Here is a 21,029-nt window from a genome sequence, read left to right as displayed (position 1 = left end):
ATTTCAGTCCGGATGGAGTCTGATGTTAATTATCTTTTTTAAAAAACAAATTAGGCATGTGGAACATTGCAGTAGGCATGTAACTGCTCTAATAACCAGTTTTGTGCCAGATGTTTTTATTTTACTGTTAGTATTGTATGAATTTGTCTTGTAGAAAAAAGTTACAGAAAAGCTGATTAATACAGAATTCCCTTGTCACCTTAAACCAGGACTACCAGATTGGAATTGTAAAAATTCAAACAAGTACTAGATGAAAGCAAATCAAAATGTCTCTATTTCTTTGCGACTTTCTACTGGTTGTTAAATATTTGCAGCCAAGATATAATAATCCTGCCTTAGAGATTTTCATAAATAAATTGTGCCTTGAGCTTCTTTGGAGTTAGGTCTCTTAAATGTTTTGAAACCAGTATCCTAATATTATCTACAGAGTGAATATTGTTGGAGACTTAATAATTTTCATGGAGTGCAAGTGACATTTAATAGAATAGGCCTGGATTCTTGCACTGTAACCTTAACTGTGTCTGCTTAAACATTTTCATTAACTTAATTTTCTCTTAATCCAGTCTAAAAGGGCATAGAATTATCTCCATTGACATCTGCTCTTTGACTTTGCTCATTCCTTTGTGTCCTACTTGATTTTACCACTTACAAGGAAATGTGACCTCATTTTCTCTTGCAGTCAGATCATCCTATTAGGATATGCTGAGCCTTGCTGGGGAGATTCCCCTTCTGTTTTCACATTGGGTTATATTTAAGAGTAAATTTAAAAGTGGGAAATGTGCAGTAGGAAGCACCAGCAAAAATAATAGTTCTATTGTTATCTTCTATTAACCACACTTTTGTTTACAAATACACAATTTAAAACTTCATTATATACTAAACTAAACAGATCCAGACAAATCTGACAACCCTTTGGGACAGGCTGATGGGACTGCAGTTTAGAGAAAGAAATTCACTTTTTCTAGTTTAAAAAAGCCAAACTGGATACTGGATTATATCTGTTTATACTGTGGCTAAGACTCTAATCTGATGTCTATCTCAGTCTCAGTTTTCAGTCTGTAAAATGGGAATACTCAGTTTGGAATGAATAAGGTATGGGAATATTGCAAGCAAATAGTGAGGAAAAGAAGTATATAAATCTCATTAAAGGCTCATCAAATTGATTCCTGTTTTTCCATTTCTTTTAATAGATGGCTATGGAGCTCGTGCTCTAAGAGCAAAACGAGATCCGTTACTCATTTCAGAAAAAGGCAATGAATTTCCTCTAGTTCTAGGTCGAGATGTTTCTGGGGTTGTTATGGAATGTGGACAGAATGTTTCCTCTTTCAAACCTGGAGATGAGGTAATGGAAATTTGAAAGTAGAATCGTAGAATTATAGACTGCATAAGTGGAAAGGATCCTAATCCTTCTTCCTCTTTTATACAGGAATTTTTAAACCACCATGGCAAATTATCTAGCTCCCATTTGAAAACCTCCAATGAGGGGATTCGACCACTCTAATTTGTTTCATTTCTTCATTCCTCTCATTATTATGATGTTCCTCTTAATACTGAACCTGAATCTCTTTAATTTCAGCCCATTGTTCCTTGTTTTACCCATGGTTTCAATAAAAATCAGATCTGATCTGACCCGTATGTAAAAGCCATTGACTGCTAAACATGTACTCCTTGACTTATCATGGTTTGTTTAGTGACTGTTCAAAGTTAAAAAAAAAACACTGAAAGAAGTGACTTACGACTGTTTTTCACATGACCGTTGCAGCATCCCCATGGTCACGTGATCAAAATTCAGTCGCTTGGCAACTGGCATGTATTTATGATGGTTGCAGTGTTCCGGGGTCCTGTGATACCTTTCGCCACGTTCTTACAAGCAAAGTCAATGGGGAAGCCAGATTCACTTAACTGTATTGCTAACTTAACAATTGCAGTGATTTACTGAACAGTGTTGCTGAGAAAAAGTCGTAAAATGGGGCAAAATTCACTTAACAACTGTCTTGCTTATCGACAGAAATTTTGGGCGTAATTGTGGTCATAAGTTAAATATTGCTACCTGTAACATTTTCCTTGTGTCTCCTCTTTAGAAAGGTAAGAATGCTAAATTCTTTCAATCATTCCTTGTAAGGTTTGGCTTCCAGACCCTTTTTTATCTTGCTAACTTCATTCTGAACTTCTTAAAACCTGTTAAAAGTCCTTGTTTAAAGCATGGGGTCCAGAACTGGACACAGTTTTAACTTCATTCCGAACTTCTTAAAACCTGTTAAAAATCCTTGTTTAAAGCATGGGGTCCAGAACTGGACACAGTTTTAACTTCATTCCGAACTTCTTAAAACCTGTTAAAAATCCTTGTTTAAAGCATGGGGTCCAGAACTGGACACAGTTTTAACTTCATTCCGAACTTCTTAAAACCTGTTAAAAATCCTTGTTTAAAGCATGGGGTCCAGAACTGGACACAGTTTTAACTTCATTCCGAACTTCTTAAAACCTGTTAAAAATCCTTGTTTAAAGCATGGGGTCCAGAACTGGACACAGTTTTAACTTCATTCCGAACTTCTTAAAACCTGTTAAAAGTCCTTGTTTAAAGCATGGGGTCCAGAACTGGACACAGTTTTAACTTCATTCCGAACTTCTTAAAACCTCTTAAAAATCCTTGTTTAAAGCATGGGGTCCAGAACTGGACACAGTTTTAACTTCATTCCGAACTTCTTAAAACCTCTTAAAAATCCTTGTTTAAAGCATGGGGTCCAGAACTGGACACAGTTTTAACTTCATTCCGAACTTCTTAAAACCTGTTAAAAATCCTTGTTTAAAGCATGGGGTCCAGAACTGGACACAGTTTTAACTTCATTCCGAACTTCTTAAAACCTGTTAAAAGTCCTTGTTTAAAGCATGGGGTCCAGAACTGGACACAGTTTTAACTTCATTCCGAACTTCTTAAAACCTGTTAAAAATCCTTGTTTAAAGCATGGGGTCCAGAACTGGACACAGTTTTAACTTCATTCCGAACTTCTTAAAACCTGTTAAAAGTCCTTGTTTAAAGCATGGGGTCCAGAATTGGACACAGTTTTAACTTCATTCCAAACTTCTTAAAACCTGTTAAAAGTCCTTGTTTAAAGCATGGGGTCCAGAATTGGACACAGTTTTAACTTCATTCCGAACTTCTTAAAACCTGTTAAAAGTCCTTGTTTAAAGCATGGGGTCCAGAACTGGACACAGTTTTAACTTCATTCCGAACTTCTTAAAACCTGTTAAAAGTCCTTGTTTAAAGCATGGGGTCCAGAACTGGACACAGTTTTAACTTCATTCTGAACTTCTTAAAACCTGTTAAAAGTCCTTGTTTAAAGCATGGGGTCCAGAACTGGACACAGTTTTAACTTCATTCCGAACTTCTTAAAACCTGTTAAAAATCCTTGTTAAAGCATGGGGTCCAGAACTGGACACAGTTTTAACTTCATTCCGAACTTCTTAAAACCTGTTAAAAGTCCTTGTTTAAAGCATGGGGTCCAGAACTGGACACAGTTTTAACTTCATTCCGAACTTCTTAAAACCTGTTAAAAATCCTTGTTAAAGCATGGGGTCCAGAACTGGACACAGTTTTAACTTCATTCCGAACTTCTTAAAACCTGTTAAAAATCCTTGTTAAAGCATGGGGTCCAGAACTGGACACAGTTTTAACTTCATTCCGAACTTCTTAAAACCTGTTAAAAATCCTTGTTTAAAGCATGGGGTCCAGAACTGGACACAGTTTTAACTTCATTCCGAACTTCTTAAAACCTGTTAAAAGTCCTTGTTTAAAGCATGGGGTCCAGAACTGGACACAGTTTTAACTTCATTCCGAACTTCTTAAAACCTGTTAAAAATCCTTGTTTAAAGCATGGGGTCCAGAACTGGACACAGTTTTAACTTCATTCCGAACTTCTTAAAACCTGTTAAAAGTCCTTGTTTAAAGCATGGGGTCCAGAATTGGACACAGTTTTAACTTCATTCCAAACTTCTTAAAACCTGTTAAAAGTCCTTGTTTAAAGCATGGGGTCCAGAATTGGACACAGTTTTAACTTCATTCCGAACTTCTTAAAACCTGTTAAAAGTCCTTGTTTAAAGCATGGGGTCCAGAACTGGACACAGTTTTAACTTCATTCCGAACTTCTTAAAACCTGTTAAAAGTCCTTGTTTAAAGCATGGGGTCCAGAACTGGACACAGTTTTAACTTCATTCTGAACTTCTTAAAACCTGTTAAAAGTCCTTGTTTAAAGCATGGGGTCCAGAACTGGACACAGTTTTAACTTCATTCCGAACTTCTTAAAACCTGTTAAAAGTCCTTGTTTAAAGCATGGGGTCCAGAACTGGACACAGTTTTAACTTCATTCCGAACTTCTTAAAACCTGTTAAAAATCCTTGTTAAAGCATGGGGTCCAGAACTGGACACAGTTTTAACTTCATTCCGAACTTCTTAAAACCTGTTAAAAGTCCTTGTTTAAAGCATGGGGTCCAGAACTGGACACAGTTTTAACTTCATTCCGAACTTCTTAAAACCTGTTAAAAGTCCTTGTTTAAAGCATGGGGTCCAGAACTGGACACAGTTTTAACTTCATTCCGAACTTCTTAAAACCTGTTAAAAATCCTTGTTTAAAGCATGGGGTCCAGAACTGGACACAGTTTTAACTTCATTCTGAACTTCTTAAAACCTGTTAAAAATCCTTGTTTAAAGCATGGGGTCCAGAACTGGACACAGTTTTAACTTCATTCCGAACTTCTTAAAACCTGTTAAAAATCCTTGTTAAAGCATGGGGTCCAGAACTGGACACAGTTTTAACTTCATTCCGAACTTCTTAAAACCTGTTAAAAATCCTTGTTTAAAGCATGGGGTCCAGAACTGGACACAGTTTTAACTTCATTCTGAACTTCTTAAAACCTGTTAAAAATCCTTGTTAAAGCATGGGGTCCAGAACTGGACACAGTTTTAACTTCATTCCGAACTTCTTAAAACCTGTTAAAAATCCTTGTTTAAAGCATGGGGTCCAGAACTGGACACAGTTTTAACTTCATTCCGAACTTCTTAAAACCTGTTAAAAATCCTTGTTTAAAGCATGGGGTCCAGAACTGGACACAGTTTTAACTTCATTCCGAACTTCTTAAAACCTGTTAAAAGTCCTTGTTTAAAGAATGGGGTCCAGAACTGGACACAGTTTTAACTTCATTCCGAACTTCTTAAAACCTGTTAAAAGTCCTTGTTTAAAGCATGGGGTCCACAACTGGACACAGTTTTAACTTCATTCCGAACTTCTTAAAACCTGTTAAAAGTCCTTGTTTAAAGCATGGGGTCCAGAACTGGACACAGTTTTAACTTCATTCCGAACTTCTTAAAACCTGTTAAAAATCCTTGTTTAATGCATGGGGTCCAGAACTGGACACAGTTTTAACTTCATTCCGAACTTCTTAAAACCTGTTAAAAATCCTTGTTAAAGCATGGGGTCCAGAACTGGACACAGTTTTAACTTCATTCCGAACTTCTTAAAACCTGTTAAAAATCCTTGTGTAAAGCATGGGGTCCAGAACTGGACACAGTTTTAACTTCATTCCGAACTTCTTAAAACCTGTTAAAAGTCCTTGTTTAAAGCATGGGGTCCAGAACTGGACACAGTTTTAACTTCATTCCGAACTTCTTAAAACCTGTTAAAAGTCCTTGTTTAAAGCATGGGGTCCAGAACTGGACACAGTTTTAACTTCATTCCGAACTTCTTAAAACCTGTTAAAAATCCTTGTTTAAAGCATGGGGTCCAGAACTGGACACAGTTTTAACTTCATTCTGAACTTCTTAAAACCTGTTAAAAATCCTTGTTTAAAGCATGGGGTCCAGAACTGGACACAGTTTTAACTTCATTCCGAACTTCTTAAAACCTGTTAAAAATCCTTGTTAAAGCATGGGGTCCAGAACTGGACACAGTTTTAACTTCATTCCGAACTTCTTAAAACCTGTTAAAAATCCTTGTTTAAAGCATGGGGTCCAGAACTGGACACAGTTTTAACTTCATTCTGAACTTCTTAAAACCTGTTAAAAATCCTTGTTAAAGCATGGGGTCCAGAACTGGACACAGTTTTAACTTCATTCTGAACTTCTTAAAACCTGTTAAAAATCCTTGTTAAAGCATGGGGTCCAGAACTGGACACAGTTTTAACTTCATTCCGAACTTCTTAAAACCTGTTAAAAGTCCTTGTTTAAAGCATGGGGTCCACAACTGGACACAGTTTTAACTTCATTCCGAACTTCTTAAAACCTGTTAAAAGTCCTTGTTTAAAGCATGGGGTCCAGAACTGGACACAGTTTTAACTTCATTCTGAACTTCTTAAAACCTGTTAAAAATCCTTGTTTAAAGCATGGGGTCCAGAACTGGACACAGTTTTAACTTCATTCCGAACTTCTTAAAACCTGTTAAAAATCCTTGTTTAAAGCATGGGGTCCAGAACTGGACACAGTTTTAACTTCATTCCGAACTTCTTAAAACCTGTTAAAAATCCTTGTTAAAGCATGGGGTCCAGAACTGGACACAGTTTTAACTTCATTCCGAACTTCTTAAAACCTGTTAAAAATCCTTGTGTAAAGCATGGGGTCCAGAACTGGACACAGTTTTAACTTCATTCCGAACTTCTTAAAACCTGTTAAAAGTCCTTGTTTAAAGCATGGGGTCCAGAACTGGACACAGTTTTAACTTCATTCCGAACTTCTTAAAACCTGTTAAAAATCCTTGTTTAAAGCATGGGGTCCAGAACTGGACACAGTTTTAACTTCATTCTGAACTTCTTAAAACCTGTTAAAAATCCTTGTTTAAAGCATGGGGTCCAGAACTGGACACAGTTTTAACTTAATTCCGAACTTCTTAAAACCTGTTAAAAATCCTTGTTAAAGCATGGGGTCCAGAACTGGACACAGTTTTAACTTCATTCCGAACTTCTTAAAACCTGTTAAAAATCCTTGTTTAAAGCATGGGGTCCAGAACTGGACACAGTTTTAACTTCATTCTGAACTTCTTAAAACCTGTTAAAAATCCTTGTTAAAGCATGGGGTCCAGAACTGGACACAGTTTTAACTTCATTCCGAACTTCTTAAAACCTGTTAAAAGTCCTTGTTTAAAGCATGGGGTCCAGAACTGGACACAGTTTTAACTTCATTCCGAACTTCTTAAAACCTGTTAAAAGTCCTTGTTTAAAGCATGGGGTCCAGAACTGGACACAGTTTTAACTTCATTCCGAACTTCTTAAAACCTGTTAAAAGTCCTTGTTTAAAGCATGGGGTCCAGAACTGGACACAGTTTTAACTTCATTCCGAACTTCTTAAAACCTGTTAAAAATCCTTGTTTAAAGCATGGGGTCCAGAACTGGACACAGTTTTAACTTCATTCCGAACTTCTTAAAACCTGTTAAAAATCCTTGTTTAAAGCATGGGGTCCAGAACTGGACACAGTTTTAACTTCATTCCGAACTTCTTAAAACCTGTTAAAAATCCTTGTTAAAGCATGGGGTCCAGAACTGGACACAGTTTTAACTTCATTCCGAACTTCTTAAAACCTGTTAAAAATCCTTGTGTAAAGCATGGGGTCCAGAACTGGACACAGTTTTAACTTCATTCCGAACTTCTTAAAACCTGTTAAAAGTCCTTGTTTAAAGCATGGGGTCCAGAACTGGACACAGTTTTAACTTCATTCCGAACTTCTTAAAACCTGTTAAAAGTCCTTGTTTAAAGCATGGGGTCCAGAACTGGACACAGTTTTAACTTCATTCCGAACTTCTTAAAACCTGTTAAAAATCCTTGTTTAAAGCATGGGGTCCAGAACTGGACACAGTTTTAACTTCATTCCGAACTTCTTAAAACCTGTTAAAAATCCTTGTTTAAAGCATGGGGTCCAGAACTGGACACAGTTTTAACTTCATTCCGAACTTCTTAAAACCTGTTAAAAATCCTTGTTAAAGCATGGGGTCCAGAACTGGACACAGTTTTAACTTCATTCCGAACTTCTTAAAACCTGTTAAAAATCCTTGTTTAAAGCATGGGGTCCAGAACTGGACACAGTTTTAACTTCATTCTGAACTTCTTAAAACCTGTTAAAAATCCTTGTTAAAGCATGGGGTCCAGAACTGGACACAGTTTTAACTTCATTCCGAACTTCTTAAAACCTGTTAAAAATCCTTGTTTAAAGCATGGGGTCCAGAACTGGACACAGTTTTAACTTCATTCCGAACTTCTTAAAACCTGTTAAAAATCCTTGTTTAAAGCATGGGGTCCAGAACTGGACACAGTTTTAACTTCATTCCGAACTTCTTAAAACCTGTTAAAAGTCCTTGTTTAAAGAATGGGGTCCAGAACTGGACACAGTTTTAACTTCATTCCGAACTTCTTAAAACCTGTTAAAAGTCCTTGTTTAAAGCATGGGGTCCACAACTGGACACAGTTTTAACTTCATTCCGAACTTCTTAAAACCTGTTAAAAGTCCTTGTTTAAAGCATGGGGTCCAGAACTGGACACAGTTTTAACTTCATTCCGAACTTCTTAAAACCTGTTAAAAATCCTTGTTTAAAGCATGGGGTCCAGAACTGGACACAGTTTTAACTTCATTCCGAACTTCTTAAAACCTGTTAAAAATCCTTGTTTAAAGCATGGGGTCCAGAACTGGACACAGTTTTAACTTCATTCCGAACTTCTTAAAACCTGTTAAAAATCCTTGTTTAAAGCATGGGGTCCAGAACTGGACACAGTTTTAACTTCATTCCGAACTTCTTAAAACCTGTTAAAAGTCCTTGTTTAAAGCATGGGGTCCAGAACTGGACACAGTTTTAACTTCATTCTGAACTTCTTAAAACCTGTTAAAAATCCTTGTTAAAGCATGGGGTCCAGAACTGGACACAGTTTTAACTTCATTCCGAACTTCTTAAAACCTGTTAAAAGTCCTTGTTTAAAGCATGGGGTCCAGAACTGGACACAGTTTTAACTTCATTCCGAACTTCTTAAAACCTGTTAAAAGTCCTTGTTTAAAGCATGGGGTCCACAACTGGACACAGTTTTAACTTCATTCCGAACTTCTTAAAACCTGTTAAAAGTCCTTGTTTAAAGCATGGGGTCCAGAACTGGACACAGTTTTAACTTCATTCCGAACTTCTTAAAACCTGTTAAAAATCCTTGTTTAAAGCATGGGGTCCAGAACTGGACACAGTTTTAACTTCATTCCGAACTTCTTAAAACCTGTTAAAAATCCTTGTTTAAAGCATGGGGTCCAGAACTGGACACAGTTTTAACTTCATTCCGAACTTCTTAAAACCTGTTAAAAATCCTTGTTAAAGCATGGGGTCCAGAACTGGACACAGTTTTAACTTCATTCCGAACTTCTTAAAACCTGTTAAAAATCCTTGTGTAAAGCATGGGGTCCAGAACTGGACACAGTTTTAACTTCATTCCGAACTTCTTAAAACCTGTTAAAAGTCCTTGTTTAAAGCATGGGGTCCAGAACTGGACACAGTTTTAACTTCATTCCGAACTTCTTAAAACCTGTTAAAAGTCCTTGTTTAAAGCATGGGGTCCAGAACTGGACACAGTTTTAACTTCATTCCGAACTTCTTAAAACCTGTTAAAAATCCTTGTTTAAAGCATGGGGTCCAGAACTGGACACAGTTTTAACTTCATTCCGAACTTCTTAAAACCTGTTAAAAATCCTTGTTTAAAGAATGGGGTCCAGAACTGGACACAGTTTTAACTTCATTCCGAACTTCTTAAAACCTGTTAAAAATCCTTGTTAAAGCATGGGGTCCAGAACTGGACACAGTTTTAACTTCATTCCGAACTTCTTAAAACCTGTTAAAAATCCTTGTTTAAAGCATGGGGTCCAGAACTGGACACAGTTTTAACTTCATTCTGAACTTCTTAAAACCTGTTAAAAATCCTTGTTAAAGCATGGGGTCCAGAACTGGACACAGTTTTAACTTCATTCCGAACTTCTTAAAACCTGTTAAAAGTCCTTGTTTAAAGCATGGGGTCCAGAACTGGACACAGTTTTAACTTCATTCCGAACTTCTTAAAACCTGTTAAAAGTCCTTGTTTAAAGCATGGGGTCCAGAACTGGACACAGTTTTAACTTCATTCCGAACTTCTTAAAACCTGTTAAAAGTCCTTGTTTAAAGCATGGGGTCCAGAACTGGACACAGTTTTAACTTCATTCCGAACTTCTTAAAACCTGTTAAAAATCCTTGTTTAAAGCATGGGGTCCAGAACTGGACACAGTTTTAACTTCATTCCGAACTTCTTAAAACCTGTTAAAAATCCTTGTTTAAAGCATGGGGTCCAGAACTGGACACAGTTTTAACTTCATTCCGAACTTCTTAAAACCTGTTAAAAATCCTTGTTAAAGCATGGGGTCCAGAACTGGACACAGTTTTAACTTCATTCCGAACTTCTTAAAACCTGTTAAAAATCCTTGTGTAAAGCATGGGGTCCAGAACTGGACACAGTTTTAACTTCATTCCGAACTTCTTAAAACCTGTTAAAAGTCCTTGTTTAAAGCATGGGGTCCAGAACTGGACACAGTTTTAACTTCATTCCGAACTTCTTAAAACCTGTTAAAAGTCCTTGTTTAAAGCATGGGGTCCAGAACTGGACACAGTTTTAACTTCATTCCGAACTTCTTAAAACCTGTTAAAAATCCTTGTTTAAAGCATGGGGTCCAGAACTGGACACAGTTTTAACTTCATTCCGAACTTCTTAAAACCTGTTAAAAATCCTTGTTTAAAGCATGGGGTCCAGAACTGGACACAGTTTTAACTTCATTCCGAACTTCTTAAAACCTGTTAAAAATCCTTGTTAAAGCATGGGGTCCAGAACTGGACACAGTTTTAACTTCATTCCGAACTTCTTAAAACCTGTTAAAAATCCTTGTTTAAAGCATGGGGTCCAGAACTGGACACAGTTTTAACTTCATTCTGAACTTCTTAAAACCTGTTAAAAATCCTTGTTAAAGCATGGGGTCCAGAACTGGACACAGTTTTAACTTCATTCCGAACTTCTTAAAACCTGTTAAAAATCCTTGTTTAAAGCATGGGGTCCAGAACTGGACACAGTTTTAACTTCATTCCGAACTTCTTAAAACCTGTTAAAAATCCTTGTTTAAAGCATGGGGTCCAGAACTGGACACAGTTTTAACTTCATTCCGAACTTCTTAAAACCTGTTAAAAGTCCTTGTTTAAAGAATGGGGTCCAGAACTGGACACAGTTTTAACTTCATTCCGAACTTCTTAAAACCTGTTAAAAGTCCTTGTTTAAAGCATGGGGTCCACAACTGGACACAGTTTTAACTTCATTCCGAACTTCTTAAAACCTGTTAAAAGTCCTTGTTTAAAGCATGGGGTCCAGAACTGGACACAGTTTTAACTTCATTCCGAACTTCTTAAAACCTGTTAAAAATCCTTGTTTAAAGCATGGGGTCCAGAACTGGACACAGTTTTAACTTCATTCCGAACTTCTTAAAACCTGTTAAAAATCCTTGTTTAAAGCATGGGGTCCAGAACTGGACACAGTTTTAACTTCATTCCGAACTTCTTAAAACCTGTTAAAAATCCTTGTTTAAAGCATGGGGTCCAGAACTGGACACAGTTTTAACTTCATTCCGAACTTCTTAAAACCTGTTAAAAGTCCTTGTTTAAAGCATGGGGTCCAGAACTGGACACAGTTTTAACTTCATTCTGAACTTCTTAAAACCTGTTAAAAATCCTTGTTAAAGCATGGGGTCCAGAACTGGACACAGTTTTAACTTCATTCCGAACTTCTTAAAACCTGTTAAAAGTCCTTGTTTAAAGCATGGGGTCCAGAACTGGACACAGTTTTAACTTCATTCCGAACTTCTTAAAACCTGTTAAAAGTCCTTGTTTAAAGCATGGGGTCCACAACTGGACACAGTTTTAACTTCATTCCGAACTTCTTAAAACCTGTTAAAAGTCCTTGTTTAAAGCATGGGGTCCAGAACTGGACACAGTTTTAACTTCATTCCGAACTTCTTAAAACCTGTTAAAAATCCTTGTTTAAAGCATGGGGTCCAGAACTGGACACAGTTTTAACTTCATTCCGAACTTCTTAAAACCTGTTAAAAATCCTTGTTTAAAGCATGGGGTCCAGAACTGGACACAGTTTTAACTTCATTCCGAACTTCTTAAAACCTGTTAAAAATCCTTGTTAAAGCATGGGGTCCAGAACTGGACACAGTTTTAACTTCATTCCGAACTTCTTAAAACCTGTTAAAAATCCTTGTGTAAAGCATGGGGTCCAGAACTGGACACAGTTTTAACTTCATTCCGAACTTCTTAAAACCTGTTAAAAGTCCTTGTTTAAAGCATGGGGTCCAGAACTGGACACAGTTTTAACTTCATTCCGAACTTCTTAAAACCTGTTAAAAGTCCTTGTTTAAAGCATGGGGTCCAGAACTGGACACAGTTTTAACTTCATTCCGAACTTCTTAAAACCTGTTAAAAATCCTTGTTTAAAGCATGGGGTCCAGAACTGGACACAGTTTTAACTTCATTCCGAACTTCTTAAAACCTGTTAAAAATCCTTGTTTAAAGAATGGGGTCCAGAACTGGACACAGTTTTAACTTCATTCTTAACTTCTTAAAACCTGTTAAAAGTCCTTGTTTAAAACATGGGGTCCAGAACTGGACACAGTTTTAACTTCATTCTGAACTTCTTAAAACCTGTTAAAAGTCCTTGTTTAAAGCATGGGGTCCAGAACTGGACACAGTTTTAACTTCATTCCGAACTTCTTAAAACCTGTTAAAAATCCTTGTTTAAAGCATGGGGTCCAGAACTGGACACAGTTTTAACTTCATTCCGAACTTCTTAAAACCTGTTAAAAATCCTTGTTAAAGCATGGGGTCCAGAACTGGACACAGTTTTAACTTCATTCCGAACTTCTTAAAACCTGTTAAAAATCCTTGTGTAAAGCATGGGGTCCAGAACTGGACACAGTTTTAACTTCATTCCGAACTTCTTAAAACCTGTTAAAAGTCCTTGTTTAAAGCATGGGGTCCAGAACTGGACACAGTTTTAACTTCATTCCGAACTTCTTAAAACCTGTTAAAAGTCCTTGTTTAAAGCATGGGGTCCAGAACTGGACACAGTTTTAACTTCATTCCGAACTTCTTAAAACCTGTTAAAAATCCTTGTTTAAAGCATGGGGTCCAGAACTGGACACAGTTTTAACTTCATTCTGAACTTCTTAAAACCTGTTAAAAATCCTTGTTTAAAGCATGGGGTCCAGAACTGGACACAGTTTTAACTTCATTCCGAACTTCTTAAAACCTGTTAAAAATCCTTGTTAAAGCATGGGGTCCAGAACTGGACACAGTTTTAACTTCATTCCGAACTTCTTAAAACCTGTTAAAAATCCTTGTTTAAAGCATGGGGTCCAGAACTGGACACAGTTTTAACTTCATTCCGAACTTCTTAAAACCTGTTAAAAATCCTTGTTAAAGCATGGGGTCCAGAACTGGACACAGTTTTAACTTCATTCCGAACTTCTTAAAACCTGTTAAAAATCCTTGTGTAAAGCATGGGGTCCAGAACTGGACACAGTTTTAACTTCATTCCGAACTTCTTAAAACCTGTTAAAAGTCCTTGTTTAAAGCATGGGGTCCAGAACTGGACACAGTTTTAACTTCATTCCGAACTTCTTAAAACCTGTTAAAAATCCTTGTTTAAAGCATGGGGTCCAGAACTGGACACAGTTTTAACTTCATTCCGAACTTCTTAAAACCTGTTAAAAATCCTTGTTTAAAGCATGGGGTCCAGAACTGGACACAGTTTTAACTTCATTCCGAACTTCTTAAAACCTGTTAAAAATCCTTGTTAAAGCATGGGGTCCAGAACTGGACATAGTTTTAACTTCATTCCGAACTTCTTAAAACCTGTTAAAAATCCTTGTTTAAAGCATGGGGTCCAGAACTGGACACAGTTTTAACTTCATTCTGAACTTCTTAAAACCTGTTAAAAATCCTTGTTAAAGCATGGGGTCCAGAACTGGACACAGTTTTAACTTCATTCCGAACTTCTTAAAACCTGTTAAAAGTCCTTGTTTAAAGAATGGGGTCCAGAACTGGACACAGTTTTAACTTCATTCCGAACTTCTTAAAACCTGTTAAAAGTCCTTGTTTAAAGCATGGGGTCCAGAACTGGACACAGTTTTAACTTCATTCCGAACTTCTTAAAACCTGTTAAAAATCCTTGTTTAAAGCATGGGGTCCAGAACTGGACACAGTTTTAACTTCATTCCGAACTTCTTAAAACCTGTTAAAAATCCTTGTTTAAAGCATGGGGTCCAGAACTGGACACAGTTTTAACTTCATTCCGAACTTCTTAAAACCTGTTAAAAATCCTTGTTAAAGCATGGGGTCCAGAACTGGACATAGTTTTAACTTCATTCCGAACTTCTTAAAACCTGTTAAAAATCCTTGTTTAAAGCATGGGGTCCAGAACTGGACACAGTTTTAACTTCATTCTGAACTTCTTAAAACCTGTTAAAAATCCTTGTTAAAGCATGGGGTCCAGAACTGGACACAGTTTTAACTTCATTCCGAACTTCTTAAAACCTGTTAAAAGTCCTTGTTTAAAGAATGGGGTCCAGAACTGGACACAGTTTTAACTTCATTCCGAACTTCTTAAAACCTGTTAAAAGTCCTTGTTTAAAGCATGGGGTCCACAACTGGACACAGTTTTAACTTCATTCCGAACTTCTTAAAACCTGTTAAAAGTCCTTGTTTAAAGCATGGGGTCCAGAACTGGACACAGTTTTAACTTCATTCCGAACTTCTTAAAACCTGTTAAAAATCCTTGTTTAAAGCATGGGGTCCAGAACTGGACACAGTTTTAACTTCATTCCGAACTTCTTAAAACCTGTTAAAAATCCTTGTTTAAAGCATGGGGTCCAGAACTGGACACAGTTTTAACTTCATTCCGAACTTCTTAAAACCTGTTAAAAATCCTTGTTAAAGCATGGGGTCCAGAACTGGACACAGTTTTAACTTCATTCCGAACTTCTTAAAACCTGTTAAAAATCCCTGTGTAAAGCATGGGGTCCAGAACTGGACACAGTTTTAACTTCATTCCGAACTTCTTAAAACCTGTTAAAAGTCCTTGTTTAAAGCATGGGGTCCAGAACTGGACACAGTTTTAACTTCATTCCGAACTTCTTAAAACCTGTTAAAAGTCCTTGTTTAAAGCATGGGGTCCAGAACTGGACACAGTTTTAACTTCATTCCGAACTTCTTAAAACCTGTTAAAAATCCTTGTTTAAAGCATGGGGTCCAGAACTGGACACAGTTTTAACTTCATTCCGAACTTCTTAAAACCTGTTAAAAATCCTTGTTTAAAGCATGGGGTCCAGAACTGGACACAGTTTTAACTTCATTCCGAACTTCTTAAAACCTGTTAAAAATCCTTGTTAAAGCATGGGGTCCAGAACTGGACACAGTTTTAACTTCATTCCGAACTTCTTAAAACCTGTTAAAAATCCTTGTTTAAAGCATGGGGTCCAGAACTGGACACAGTTTTAACTTCATTCTGAACTTCTTAAAACCTGTTAAAAATCCTTGTTAAAGCATGGGGTCCAGAACTGGACACAGTTTTAACTTCATTCCGAACTTCTTAAAACCTGTTAAAAATCCTTGTTTAAAGCATGGGGTCCAGAACTGGACACAGTTTTAACTTCATTCCGAACTTCTTAAAACCTGTTAAAAATCCTTGTTTAAAGCATGGGGTCCAGAACTGGACACAGTTTTAACTTCATTCCGAACTTCTTAAAACCTGTTAAAAGTCCTTGTTTAAAGCATGGGGTCCAGAACTGGACACAGTTTTAACTTCATTCCGAACTTCTTAAAACCTGTTAAAAGTCCTTGTTTAAAGCATGGGGTCCAGAACTGGACACAGTTTTAACTTCATTCCGAACTTCTTAAAACCTGTTAAAAGTCCTTGTTTAAAGCATGGGGTCCAGAACTGGACACAGTTTTAACTTCATTCCGAACTTCTTAAAACCTGTTAAAAATCCTTGTTTAAAGCATGGGGTCCAGAACTGGACACAGTTTTAACTTCATTCCGAACTTCTTAAAACCTGTTAAAAATCCTTGTTTAAAGCATGGGGTCCAGAACTGGACACAGTTTTAACTTCATTCCGAACTTCTTAAAACCTGTTAAAAATCCTTGTTTAAAGCATGGGGTCTAGAACTGGACACAGTTTTAACTTCATTCCGAACTTCTTAAAACCTGTTCAAAATCCTTGTTAAAGCATGGGGTCCAGAACTGGACACAGTTTTAACTTCATTCCGAACTTCTTAAAACCTGTTCAAAATCCTTGTTTAAAGCATGGGGTCCAGAACTGGACACAGTTTTAACTTCATTCTGAACTTCTTAAAACCTGTTAAAAATCCTTGTTAAAGCATGGGGTCCAGAACTGGACACAGTTTTAACTTCATTCCGAACTTCTTAAAACCTGTTAAAAATCCTTGTTTAAAGCATGGGGTCCAGAACTGGACACAGTTTTAACTTCATTCCGAACTTCTTAAAACCTGTTAAAAATCCTTGTTTAAAGCATGGGGTCCAGAACTGGACACAGTTTTAACTTCATTCCGAACTTCTTAAAACCTGTTAAAAGTCCTTGTTTAAAGAATGGGGTCCAGAACTGGACACAGTTTTAACTTCATTCCGAACTTCTTAAAACCTGTTAAAAGTCCTTGTTTAAAGCATGGGGTCCACAACTGGACACAGTTTTAACTTCATTCCGAACTTCTTAAAACCTGTTAAAAGTCCTTGTTTAAAGCATGGGGTCCAGAACTGGACACAGTTTTAACTTCATTCCGAACTTCTTAAAACCTGTTAAAAATCCTTGTTTAAAGCATGGGGTCCAGAACTGGACACAGTTTTAACTTCATTCCGAACTTCTTAAAACCTGTTAAAAATCCTTGTTTAAAGCATGGGGTCCAGAACTGGACACAGTTTTAACTTCATTCCGAACTTCTTAAAACCTGTTAAAAGTCCTTGTTTAAAGCATAGGGTCCAGAACTGGACACAGTTTTAACTTCATTCCAAACTTCTTAAAACCTGTTAAAAATCCTTGTTTAAAGCATGGGGTCCAGAACTGGACACAGTTTTAACTTCATTCCGAACTTCTTAAAACCTGTTAAAAGTCCTTGTTTAAAGCATGGGGTCCAGAACTGGACACAGTTTTAACTTCATTCCGAACTTCTTAAAACCTCTTAAAAATCCTTGTTTAAAGCATGGGGTCCAGAACTGGACACAGTTTTAACTTCATTCCGAACTTCTTAAAACCTGTTAAAAATCCTTGTTTAAAGCATGGGGTCCAGAACTGGACACAGTTTTAACTTCATTCCGAACTTCTTAAAACCTGTTAAAAGTCCTTGTTTAAAGCATGGGGTCCAGAACTGGACACAGTTTTAACTTCATTCCGAATTTCTTAAAACCTCTTAAAAATCCTTGTTTAAAGTATGGGGTCCAGAACTGGACACAGTTTTAACTTCATTCCGAACTTCTTAAAACCTCTTAAAAATCCTTGTTTAAAGCATGGGGTCCAGAACTGGACACAGTTTTAACTTCATTCCGAACTTCTTAAAACCTGTTAAAAATCCTTGTTTAAAGCATGGGGTCTAGAACTGGACACAGTTTTAACTTCATTCCGAACTTCTTAAAACCTGTTAAAAATCCTTGTTAAAGCATGGGGTCCAGAACTGGACACAGTTTTAACTTCATTCCGAACTTCTTAAAACCTGTTAAAAATCCTTGTTTAAAGCATGGGGTCCAGAACTGGACACAGTTTTAACTTCATTCTGAACTTCTTAAAACCTGTTAAAAATCCTTGTTAAAGCATGGGGTCCAGAACTGGACACAGTTTTAACTTCATTCCGAACTTCTTAAAACCTGTTAAAAATCCTTGTTTAAAGCATGGGGTCCAGAACTGGACACAGTTTTAACTTCATTCCGAACTTCTTAAAACCTGTTAAAAATCCTTGTTTAAAGCATGGGGTCCAGAACTGGACACAGTTTTAACTTCATTCCGAACTTCTTAAAACCTGTTAAAAGTCCTTGTTTAAAGAATGGGGTCCAGAACTGGACACAGTTTTAACTTCATTCCGAACTTCTTAAAACCTGTTAAAAGTCCTTGTTTAAAGCATGGGGTCCACAACTGGACACAGTTTTAACTTCATTCCGAACTTCTTAAAACCTGTTAAAAGTCCTTGTTTAAAGCATGGGGTCCAGAACTGGACACAGTTTTAACTTCATTCCGAACTTCTTAAAACCTGTTAAAAATCCTTGTTTAAAGCATGGGGTCCAGAACTGGACACAGTTTTAACTTCATTCCGAACTTCTTAAAACCTGTTAAAAATCCTTGTTTAAAGCATGGGGTCCAGAACTGGACACAGTTTTAACTTCATTCCAAACTTCTTAAAACCTGTTAAAAGTCCTTGTTTAAAGCATAGGGTCCAGAACTGGACACAGTTTTAACTTCATTCCAAACTTCTTAAAACCTGTTAAAAATCCTTGTTTAAAGCATGGGGTCCAGAACTGGACACAGTTTTAACTTCATTCCGAACTTCTTAAAACCTGTTAAAAGTCCTTGTTTAAAGCATGGGGTCCAGAACTGGACACAGTTTTAACTTCATTCCGAACTTCTTAAAACCTCTTAAAAATCCTTGTTTAAAGCATGGGGTCCAGAACTGGACACAGTTTTAACTTCATTCCGAACTTCTTAAAACCTGTTAAAAATCCTTGTTTAAAGCATGGGGTCCAGAACTGGACACAGTTTTAACTTCATTCCGAACTTCTTAAAACCTGTTAAAAATCCTTGTTTAAAGAATGGGGTCCAGAACTGGACACAGTTTTAACTTCATTCTGAACTTCTTAAAACCTGTTAAAAGTCCTTGTTTAAAACATGGGGTCCAGAACTGGACACAGTTTTAACTTCATTCTGAACTTCTTAAAACCTGTTAAAAGTCCTTGTTTAAAGCATGGGGTCCAGAACTGGACACAGTTTTAACTTCATTCCGAACTTCTTAAAACCTGTTAAAAGTCCTTGTTTAAAGCATGGGGTCCAGAACTGGACACAGTTTTAACTTCATTCTGAACTTCTTAAAACCTGTTAAAAGTCCTTGTTTAAAGCATTGGGTCCAGAATTGGACACAGTTTTAACTTCATTCTGAACTTCTTAAAACCTGTTAAAAATCCTTGTTTAAAACATGGGGTCCAGAACTGGACACAGTTTTAACTTCATTCTGAACTTCTTAAAACCTGTTAAAAATCCTTGTTTAAAACATGGGGTCCAGAACTGGACACAGTTTTAACTTCATTCTGAACTTCTTAAAACCTGTTAAAAGTCCTTGTTTAAAGCATGGGGTCCAGAACTGGACACAGCTTTCCATGTATGATTTAATTAGTGAAGAGTTCCTTGAGGCTACTACTTCCTGTTCAGAAATCTGGCTTCTATCATTTTGTTAATGCATCTGAAGATTGCATTTTACCTTTTTAGCTGCTGCATCGTGCTGCTTCTTTAAATTCAGCTGGCAGTATATTAGCACTTTCAGAATTTTCTCACATAAGAAAGACAGTCCTGGATAATAAAAGCAGAAAAAAAAGAAAGAAAAAAATCCGTATTTTGAGTGGATTTACAAATCATTAGCACAGAAACCAATGACTTCAACAGAGATTTACATTTAAGATGGAAAGGAGTAGTATTTTTCTCTTTTACTGCATTTTATGGGAACAAAAAACTTGCTGAAAACTTTTCCAGAATGGAGTGAGGAATATGGATTTTAAGTGCTTGCTTTAGATACACCACCTTCTACAAGTAAAAAAAAATGGGTTATTTTGTGGAAACAAAATATTTCATATTCTTTATTTTCCAGGTATGGGCAGCAATTCCACCCTGGAAACAAGGTACCTTGTCAGAGCTTGTTCTAGCAAGTGGAAATGAGGTAAGTCAACAAAGTTTTATTTTCAAATGAAATAAACATATGTGTGAATGCAAAAAAAAGTTGTTTTTTAAAATAGCAGTAGCACTTGGACTTATGTGCCGGTTCAAAGTGCTTTACAGCCCTCTCTATGTGGTTTGCAGAGTCAGCCTATTGCCCCCAACAATCTGGGTCCTCATTTTACCAACCTCAAAAGGATGGAAGGCTGAGTCAACCTTGAGCCCCATCGAGATCCAACTCCAGATTGTGAAAAGAGTTTGCCTGCAATACTTCATTCTGATCACTGTGCCTAATATGTGTTATTTCTATATTTACCCTTCAAATGGTAAAAAAAAAACCCCTTCGAAGTTAAAATATTAAAATAACATAGAATCTCCACTCGGATCCTCATACTGTAGTATTATAAGCATTTCCCTCTTTTCTCTTTGGCTTTGGAAAAGAGAGTGGAAAGGAGGAATCTGACTGGGTGCTGCAAAATTACTGTGCTTTATTTGGCCAGCTAGCAAAACAAAAGCTCTGCAGGATAACCAACCGCAAGACAGATAGAGAATATGCATTCTCTTGCTTGAGTTTATGATAGAATCAGATGTGCGTTCTGTCAGTGCAGTTCATTCGTTGTGGAGACGGAGAAGGTTACAGAAAAGACCCGTCGCTTACTGTCAAGTCTTACTTGCCATAGGTGACCTACAGGTTAGGTCAGGGGTCAGCAACCTGAAACAGTGAAAGAGCCACTCGGAACTGGTTCCCTCACAAAAGGAAAAACTGGGAGCCCCAAAAAATGTGTGCATATGTGTGCATGCGCAGAACTGGATTTGACTGAAGAGTGGAGCCAAGGCGAGATATGCACCTACCCTGTATATTTGAATTGATTGGTTGAACTTTTTTAGTCCCACTTTTTTTTTGGACTGCACATGGCAGAGGACTAGGAGCTGCAGGAGACAGCTGAAAGAGCCGCATGCGGCTCCGGAGCCACAGGTTGCAGACCTGTGGGTTAGGTAGTCCTTGCCTTACAACAGTTCATTTAGTGACCGTTC

At 37.2% G+C, this 21,029-nt stretch overlaps 1 protein-coding gene across 1 annotated transcript in view; it reads left to right on the top strand.

Moving 5' to 3' along the window:
• The window catches only part of RTN4IP1 (reticulon 4 interacting protein 1), a 39,607-nt gene that overhangs the window by 913 nt on the left and 17,665 nt on the right, over positions 1 to 21,029 (top strand). The window contains exons 2-3 of the mRNA XM_083356071.1: positions 1,191 to 1,342; positions 19,930 to 19,998. Of these exons, the coding sequence (XP_083212197.1) occupies positions 1,191 to 1,342; positions 19,930 to 19,998 (221 nt within the window). The remainder of the gene's footprint in view (positions 1 to 1,190; positions 1,343 to 19,929; positions 19,999 to 21,029) is intronic.

Source organism: Vipera ursinii (assembly GCF_947247035.1).
Source record: "Vipera ursinii genome assembly, chromosome: 1".
NCBI classification, from domain to species: domain Eukaryota; kingdom Metazoa; phylum Chordata; class Lepidosauria; order Squamata; family Viperidae; genus Vipera; species Vipera ursinii.
The sequence above is the reverse complement of the archived record's forward strand: the minus strand, read 5'-3'. Positions and strand labels throughout refer to the sequence as shown.